At 43.3% G+C, this 8,907-nt stretch overlaps 1 protein-coding gene across 4 annotated transcripts in view; it reads left to right on the top strand.

Moving 5' to 3' along the window:
- The window catches only part of LOC121954012 (tensin-2-like), a 41,394-nt gene that overhangs the window by 30,120 nt on the left and 2,367 nt on the right, over positions 1–8,907 (top strand). For all 4 annotated transcript variants that reach the window (XM_042501327.2, XM_042501320.2, XM_088085561.1 and 1 more), the window contains 15 exons: positions 964–1,047; positions 1,161–1,273; positions 1,422–1,482; positions 1,761–1,836; positions 2,365–2,494; positions 3,133–3,198; positions 3,282–3,398; positions 3,488–4,894; positions 5,013–5,163; positions 5,695–6,560; positions 6,658–6,789; positions 7,505–7,597; positions 7,794–7,871; positions 8,060–8,137; positions 8,337–8,505. In XM_042501327.2, the coding sequence (XP_042357261.2) occupies positions 964–1,047; positions 1,161–1,273; positions 1,422–1,482; positions 1,761–1,836; positions 2,365–2,494; positions 3,133–3,198; positions 3,282–3,398; positions 3,488–4,894; positions 5,013–5,163; positions 5,695–6,560; positions 6,658–6,789; positions 7,505–7,597; positions 7,794–7,871; positions 8,060–8,137; positions 8,337–8,505 (3,621 nt within the window). The remainder of the gene's footprint in view (positions 1–963; positions 1,048–1,160; positions 1,274–1,421; positions 1,483–1,760; positions 1,837–2,364; positions 2,495–3,132; positions 3,199–3,281; positions 3,399–3,487; positions 4,895–5,012; positions 5,164–5,694; positions 6,561–6,657; positions 6,790–7,504; positions 7,598–7,793; positions 7,872–8,059; positions 8,138–8,336; positions 8,506–8,907) is intronic.

Below are 8,907 nucleotides of genomic sequence, written 5' to 3'. Positions count from 1 at the left end.
ACAGTGGTCTTGGAGGCTGAAATGAGGTGTGATCAAGTAATCCAGTCACTATTTTTTGAGGTCTATATTTATCCCACGTTGTGCAAAAAATGACTTCCGTTTTATTGTCTAAAATGACCTCACTTGTCTCAAAAATTCAGCCTTTTGTTCAGTCAAGAATCAACACAAATTATCCCATTATCAGGAGAAAATACATTTTGTTATCCCTTGATAATGACGGCTTTCAAAAAATAATTTCAAGCACTGCCGTACTCAGCTTCTGTAAATGTTATGTCCCAGTGATTTATCTATTCAGTTGTATGTTGTTGTCATCACAGCCCAAACCATCTTTGATCCTTTGATCCGTGATAGTGTTTTCAGAGTGATCACTGTAGAGCAGAAACTAACAATTACTTTTATTATTGGAGAATCAGTAGATTAATCATTTGTTTTATGTATTTCCAAATAGGAGTAAAATATGAACCCCAACCCCCCGAAACCCCAATTTGCCAGAGCTCACATTGACATATTTAAATTGTAAATCCCAAAGAGATCCAGTGTACTCTACTTGCAGAAGTGTAATTTGAGAGATTGAAACTAATTCGTTTTACAGAGCCCTTGAAGTTATTGTCTAGTGCTTTTCATAGTTTACCATGTTTTTTTCATTATCACAAGATAATAATTTGTGCGTGTATGATAAAAAAATTCCCCTTATTGCATTATTCCTTAAAAAATAAAATTGCATTTTATCCATTATAAGATTGCCCACAGTGCTTTTACATCTTGATTTTTATTGGCAAACTCTAACCAGAGATAATGTAAAGGTCCAAAATGTCAACAAAGCTATATTTGTAGAATAAAGTTGTAGGCAAAATCAACAAAAATAGCCATGACGTACTTAAAAGGCACACTAATACTTCTTAATTTTGCTTTGCCAGATCTGTACGAAAGCATTCATTAACACCCCTCTGATTATGTCCACAGAGCGGATCAAGCTCTCACCACTCTTGCAATGAGAAAGTTCTGTGAAGACAAAGTGTCCTCTTCCCTGCAGCCCTCGCAGAATAGGTGGGACACAGTCATTTACCTGCCTCTTGTACTAAATATCACTGCTCGTGCTGCTGCCATCCAGTCATCCCAGTCGCTCCCTGCTCTTATCACTATATTCCTCTCTCATTCAGGTACATCTACTACTTTGGCGGGTTGCTGTCAGGTACCATCAAGATGAACAGCAGTCCTCTGTTTCTCCACCAGATCCTCATTCCATCACTACCAAACTTCCAGGCGGGAGGAGGTCAGTTTTACAGAAACCATGGCTGTATAATAAATTGCAGTGCAGTGATGGTTTACGATGCTGCAGGAAAAACACAATAAAGCCTTTGTCTGCAAACTCTCTCCTATGTTACAGTTTTTCTCCTCAACATTTTCGTCTTTATCTTCAGGTTTCTATCCATTCCTGAAAATCTACCAATCTCTACAACTCGTCTACACTTCAGGCGTCTAGTAAGTACACGGCCAGTAGACCAGTCACTGTGTTTTCAGCTGACCTCCTGCGGGCAGACTCCTTTCCTTCCCCTGTCCCTCTGACAGATGTTGTCTATATACAGGCTGCTGTCTGTGTTTAGGTGTAGGCTGCTCTGTGCTTATGTTAATGTTAACATTGTTTACCTCTGTTTTACCCAACTGAGACATGTTTTGACTGGTTTTATGTGTGTTTTAGACTGGTGTGGCCGTTTTGTTTTTGTTTGTTTTTTTCATTCTGTGTAAATGTGTGTGTCCAGTGATCCCCAGAGCTCCAGGGCAAGAAAGCTGTGTGTGACTATGGAGCCAGCGCTGTTATTAAAGGGGGACATTATGGTGAGAAATAGCTGAAATGAATGTAACTAATTGGAAACTTTAGTTTGATTGAAGTCCATATCCGCACATTACATCACCGCAATAGTTACCAAACCTCCATTGTTCACTAAACTGCTCTAATAAAGTGTTTTTTTCTTTCCTGATTTTGCTGCACTTTTGTAACTTTTCCCAGAAGAATGAGTCGATTATTTTTAAACCACTTAAAAATCTTCTATAGACGATGAACATGCATGCTCAGTTATTTTCTTACGCTGCCTTGCGTGCCTCTTTGAGAGGATAAAGACATTCAGAGCCCTTAAGGGCCTAGATAGACATGCATGTACTTAATGTGTCCTGGAGGGTAATCGGCTGCTACAGCAGCAACACAAACTGAAGACATATGATCCAACTTAAAAGAACACTATAGAAAAGCAAATTGAAATTTGATTTACAGTTTTTTTCATGCTTGTCTACATATATATAAACTCTCTGAGACAGTCCATGTGAGCTTCAGTATCTGTATCACTTTTTGACTCGCATTCTCTGCAGGTGAAGTGCTTCCACCGGCGGAGTCGAGCAGCAGAGAGAGAGGTGGTGTTCAGAGTCCAGTTCCACACCTGCACTGTCCATGGAGCTCAGCTGTGGTTTGGCAAGACTGAACTGGACCTGGCCTGCACAGGTATAACAACATAGGCTCAGTAGCTTTGTTGGAAATGCATGAAATAGAAAGTAGAATTCTCTGTTTTTGGATGGTCAGGAAGGCATTATGTTGCATGTGCATAAGGAAAACTTGAGTACTCCATCACTGCTGTTAGTTCACTATAAAAGTGCTTTACTGCAAACATTTGAGAATACTTTCAGGATATAAATCAACAACTGAAACTTCTGTCTGTATATTTCTATTGCTTTCTTAAAACGTTTTACATGGTGGTATAATTCAAGACCCACTTATTGCTCAGTCCATTGTGGTATGTGTGTATTTTGAGACAAATATCAAATGGCAGTGTCAGTTTAGATGAAACAGATATGCTTGTACACGGCTCGGTAGGCAGCAGTCTCATGACAGTTGCTCTAAGTGCTACATGCTGACGTATGCATATAATGTATAAATAATAACACCCACACTCTTGCATGAAAGTTTAAAAAAAAGATACAATTCTTTTAAGTGTTATGCTCTGTTTCCATTATGAAGAGTGAAAGCACGTATCTTTGGTGTTTCCACTTCACAGATAGCACTTTCTTGTGAATGTTTTTATTAGTCTCTGTAGTTACAGCCTGGATATTTTAGTCACTGCCTTTATGCTTGTCTTTCTGTAGATGACAGGTTTCCTCCTGATGCTACAGTCGAGTTTATCTTCTCCAGCGGACCAGAAAAAATGAAAGGTGAATATCATCAACTGCCTGTCACTGCTTCTCTCTCTTTTTACATCTTTATTTGCTTCATATCATAATGACTGCTTTCCAAGGTCGAGAATATCGCAAAAATGACGCCTCCATTAAGGTGGACTACAACACCTCAGACCCAGTGGTCAGGTGGGATTCATATGAGAACTTCAACCTGCGCCACCAAGACAGTATTGAAAGTAAGAAACGTGCACACATAGGTGTAAAAACTAAGCTTTATGTTAAGAGGGTCGCACATTATATTACACCTCTGTTTTGTTTCTGCCAGATATCTCTCATACGAGGGGCCCCCTGGATGGCAGCCTGTACGCCCAGGTGAGGAAGCGTCGAGGGCCAGGCTCAACAGCCTCAGCAGCATCACCCAACGGATGCCTCACAAGCAGCCCAACAGTCAAGCCTCAAACTCCCAGCCAGCCTCAGCCTCTTAACTACACGCCCGATTCTAGCCGCTCCTCACTTCCCTCTGATCAACTGGAAGACACGTCTGCGTCTGTAAACCGCCCAGAGAAAGAAAGCACTGACTCTCCATTGCGGAGAGGAGGAGAAGTGGAAGATGGAGCAAAAGAGAAAAGAAGAGGGAAAGAAAAGGATAGAGAGACAGCGATTTTAGATGACGGAGACCTGTCAAGTCCTCAGCATTTGAGGCGAGAGCACTCGTGCTGTGGTCGAGCTGCTGTAAAGTGTGGCGATGGCGGGTGGGAGAGAGAACGCGAGCCCTGCCTTTCTGATGTTCATTGTCTTGGCCGTTGCAACAGTGTTAAGAAGAACCCAAAAAGCCAAACTCTGCCAGCCTTGCCATCTAAATCAGTGTCCCCGCCTCCTCGTTCGGCTCATATGGAACTCTGCCATCGACATAGTGCCCATCCTTTACCAGAGTTGCCATGGGAACGTCCACCCCCACCCCCTCCCTGTCTCCTCAGGCCTTGCTACCCCTACTCCAGCCCTGAACACACACACCCACACAGCCACACCCTTCCGGCCTTAAACAGACTCTGCACTGGGGAGGAGTGTCACCTCCTCCATTATTCCAGCCACAGTCCAGCCTCTCATCTCTCCCATCAGTCACTGCCCTCGAGCCCTTACAGGGAAATGTTCTTTGGCTCTCCAACATCGTCCCCTGGTTGCCCCTGTCGAGACTGCTCCAGCAGGCGTGAGCACCAATCAGCTTCAGTTAGAGCATTCCACCCATTGCACCCCGACCCATCAGAAAACACACACTGGTCCCAAGGACCTGGGGTGCAACGGACAAGAGAGGCGCCTCCGCTGTGGGAAAATGAAAATCCATGGGAGGTGGCGAGAGAGGCGGAGTTCTGGCAGTGCAAATCAGTCGTGCCAGCATTTCGTGTCTGCCACTCACCTTTGGATCAGAGTCCAAACCCAGAGCCTAGATATGCCTTCGGACCTCATCAGGGCTACCCTAGCCCCCAGTCTCTGATGGATGTGCGGGATGGAGCCAGTAGCGGTTACCACACCCCTCCGCAGCCCCGCCACTCCTGTCCCTGCTCTCCTTATCAGTCATCCCCAGCAGAGAGCCATGAGAGCCGAGGTTATGCCTCAGGGTACCACTCTGGATCAGCCTCGCCTCTGCCCGCCAGTAGCCCGTCTCCTGGGAGAGGCAGGCTGCCCGAGACCCCCTCTGGATGTAGAGACCAGCAGCATGCTGAACATCACAAAGGTGAATGAGTTGAGGTTACTTCCTTTTTTTACATTAAAATAACATGTTTGTGACTTTGTATTTTTGTAATTTCTTTGTTATACCTCCATCTTATCATGTGGTATCTCACTCCTCAAAGTGGAACAGGCCAAGGCTGATGTGGAGGATGACATATCCCAGGGTTCAGAGGGTAAATCAGACTCTAATGGTCAGTCAAGCACCCCTGGACTGGACTCTGATCATGACTACACAATCATAGGAAGCAACAGTCCTACACACACAGAGGACAGGTGGGTGAAACTTTTCATTTTTGATATCTGCTAATTGGAGGTATAAATCACAAATTTTATCATGATCACGTGTTATATAGATGCTGTGGGCAAAGTTATGATATTTGCTGACATCACAAAGTTTGCCATGATATGATTCTGATTTGATTTATTTCATGGGCCAACTCAATATGAGCCCATTTAAGTAAAAATTATAATTATAAAAAAAGAGTAATTCCTTTACTCTTGGCTGCTTGCTATTGTCTGCCTGGCGCTAGGCCGCTTGCACTGTTTGAATTTTTAGGGAGGAGGTGCGTTTAGACAGAAAACTGTATGACAGACACTTTGGGTCATTTCAAAATGAAGGCGTGTTTTAAAGATGAAGATATGTATTGATGTTTTCTCTCTTTATCAATGGTATTGCGTCATTTATTACTAAAACACTATGTCAATCCAGATCAGTACATCATTACACCACTACTACTAATGCAGATAGTAAAATTGCATGTTTGTAATAAATATCTTTGTTTTCATACTTTGCCTTTTCCTTAGTGTAACTGCTGATAGCCCTTCTCAAAGCCAAGAATCCTCTACACATCTGGAGTCCAACACAAATAGTAGCAAAGCTATCACACCAGTACCAAGAGAAATGCAAACCCAGTGTCCGAACGTATCCATAAGCTCCACACAACTATCAGTTGAGCAGAGTTTGAGCTCTGACAGAGCGCTCGGAGCAGCCAAGATCACAGGAAGCGCAGAAGTATCGAACCAATCACAGACTTCCAACTACGCCACTGTCATCATAACTCCAGTCCAAGTGCAACTGAATGGTTCTGCCCTTCCCAGTGATACCCCATTTGACAGCAGCAGAGGTGTATCAATGAACCCCTCTGCCAGTCCCAGTTCTAGCCCTTCCACCACTTCCCCAAATTCTCCCATTGGCTCCCCAGACCTTCAGTCTTCTCCCCAGCGCTCTACATCAGCGACAGACTCAGCAGTACTAAGACTGACTCCAGACAGAGACAGCTCGGCCGACACCAAACCACCATCACCTGTGCCCGATGGATATCATACACCAACCTTCCCATTAGCATCTTACTACTACCCATTGCTAAACGTCCCTCATGTCCCATACACTGGGTACACTGCAGTCACCATCCCCGCCATCCAGCCTCCGCTACCTGAGAAGAAGCGTCTTTCATCCACTCCAGGATCCCTTAACGGACACAACTCTCTGCTCCGCGTCTCCTCAGCTCCTTCACCGACGCATCACGTTACTTTCTCCCCCTCTGTGGGAGAGCAGAGACGGGGGTCTTCACAACACAGCTATAAGGAGGAGGCAGACATCAGGTTCAACGCCAAGTTTGTCCAGGACAGCTCCAAGTACTGGTACAAACCGGGCATATCCAGGGATCAAGGTGAGAGTTACAATAAAGGGTTATGATATTTTATTGATGCCGCATCTCTTATTTTACACCACAACACCCATACTCTTATGTGTCTTCTCCACTGTAGCCATAGCTGTTTTGAAGGACAAGGAGCCAGGAACTTTCCTCATCAGAGACAGTAACTCCTTCCAGGGTGCATACGGCTTGGCCCTAAAGGTGGCCACTCCTCCTCCTAATGCCAACATCACCTGCAGTAAAGGTATCAATCATGAATGTTGTATTGTTAATGTCTATAAGATGGAATGACACAGTAGGAAAAGCACAGGTGTCAATAATGAAGTCACTGATGGCTTAATTCCATTTAGCTGATTAAGTTCAGGTTCAGAGTCCTGTTATTGTGGCTCACTGCCACACCGGCTCTGTTTACACCTGGTATTGGTATGCGTCCTAGTTGATTGGATCACAAGTGGACAGCTAAGTACAGCTGTAAATGCACCCAATGTGTCTTGAGATCTGATCTGATCTGATCTGATCCTTACTTAGCTTACTGGAACACTTGAATAGGGCCATTAGTAACATTATTAGTGACACCTGTGCTTTTCCTACTATGACAAGTCAAAATGTCTGATATGTCTTATGAACAGTCAAGTCACATGATACACACATTTAACTAACTGTATAAATTTGATACCAATATCATGTATTTCAGTGGTAGAATAATTACATGACTTTCATTCATACACTAAGGATGTTTTTCAATCAGTCCTAATGATTATTCTTGTGCATTCATGTGTATGTATCTTCATTTTTGCTGCAAAAACATCAAATGTTGATGATGGAGTCTATGATCATCTGAATCTATTTTTTTGTATTTTTGTTCATGTATCCTAATAGAATAAGTTCCTCAGAAAGACAGCCTGCCTTATTTTTCATCCTCACTCCCTCCCCTCTCACCCTCGTCTCCTCTCTCCCAGGGGACCCTCAGGAACAGCTGGTGAGACACTTCCTCATTGAGACCGGGCCACGGGGAGTGAAGATCAAGGGCTGTCAGAACGAGTCCTACTTCGGTCAGTTATGTGGAAGACACAACTGCCGCAATACACACATATTTAGTTGATATAGTATGATTTTTAAGCTTGTAAACCAAGAGAAAGGGTTTATTGACCTCCTTGCCAGTTGCCTGTTATCCTTATTTTAATGCCTTCTAATCTGTCATAATCATAGTCTGGGTAACCTATTTTCTCTTTTCTGTCTTTGTCTCAGGAAGTTTATCTGCCCTGGTGTACCAGCATTCAATCACTCCCATCTCTCTGCCATGTGCCCTTCGCATCCCAGAAAAAGGTCAAATCTGTAACATTTAGATGTCAGGATTTTTATTCCAAAATAAAAATATCCGGCTTTTTATATAAGATATATTTATTATGGGAGAACAATTTAACACTTCAAAGAACAGCAGGTTATTTCAACAGACTGGATCTTCAATAATTTAAACTGTCTTGTTATGTAACTGAAGGCTTATGATGTTTCAGATCTGGTCGGGGAGCTTCAAGAGATGCACAGTGCAACAAACACCAGCACAGCGGCCGACCTCCTCAAACAAGGAGCAGGTAGCACATGCACAGGCTCGTTTTGTTCTACTGATTTTGTCATATGAATTTATATAGTGGATCACAAGCAGTTCAATAGTTGCAGTTCTAACTTTTGACCAGCAGAGACTGCTCAAGCCTCATTATGTCCATAGCATTGAGTTTTAAGAGCACATTTGTTTATGTTTATCTATATTTTCTCATGTCTCTCATGAACAAGCTTGCAACGTGTTGTACCTGAACTCTGTGGAAACCGAGTCACTGACGGGCCCTGAGGCAATCTCAAAGGCAACCAAGTGTACTTTGGCCCTGAATCCACGTCCTGTGGCAACAGTGGTCCACTTCAAAGTGTCTGCTCAGGGCATCACTCTAACCGACAGCAAAAGAAGGTACATCTCAGACACTTCAGTCTTACCATTGTGATGGTTTTAATTCAGTCTGACACATGCACACCAGTTTGATAGAAATCAAAAGTATTTAAAGGGACACTTAACCCCCAAATCAAAAAACATATTTTTCCTCTTAATTCTGGTGTTATTCTTCAGTCTAGGTTGTTTTGGTGTGAGTCGCCATGTGTTGGAGATATCGGCCATAGAGATGTCTGGCTTCTCTACAGTATAATTGGACTAAATGGCTCTCAGCTTGCGGTGCTTGAAGCAGGAAAAAAATATGTTTCCAAAACAGCAATGTCTCTCTCTAGAAATCATAACTGGCTTACTCAAGATAATTCACTGACCTTGTTGTGAGCAGTTTCATGTAGGAACTATTTTCTGTCCATCTGCGTTGCCACA

The sequence above is a fragment of the Plectropomus leopardus genome, chromosome 2, assembly GCF_026936395.1.
Source record: "Plectropomus leopardus strain MGB_pleo_1.0 chromosome 2, ASM2693639v1, whole genome shotgun sequence".
Taxonomy (NCBI): domain Eukaryota; kingdom Metazoa; phylum Chordata; class Actinopteri; order Perciformes; family Serranidae; genus Plectropomus; species Plectropomus leopardus.
Note: the sequence above shows the minus strand (reverse complement) of the source record. Positions and strands in the feature narration are given on the sequence as shown.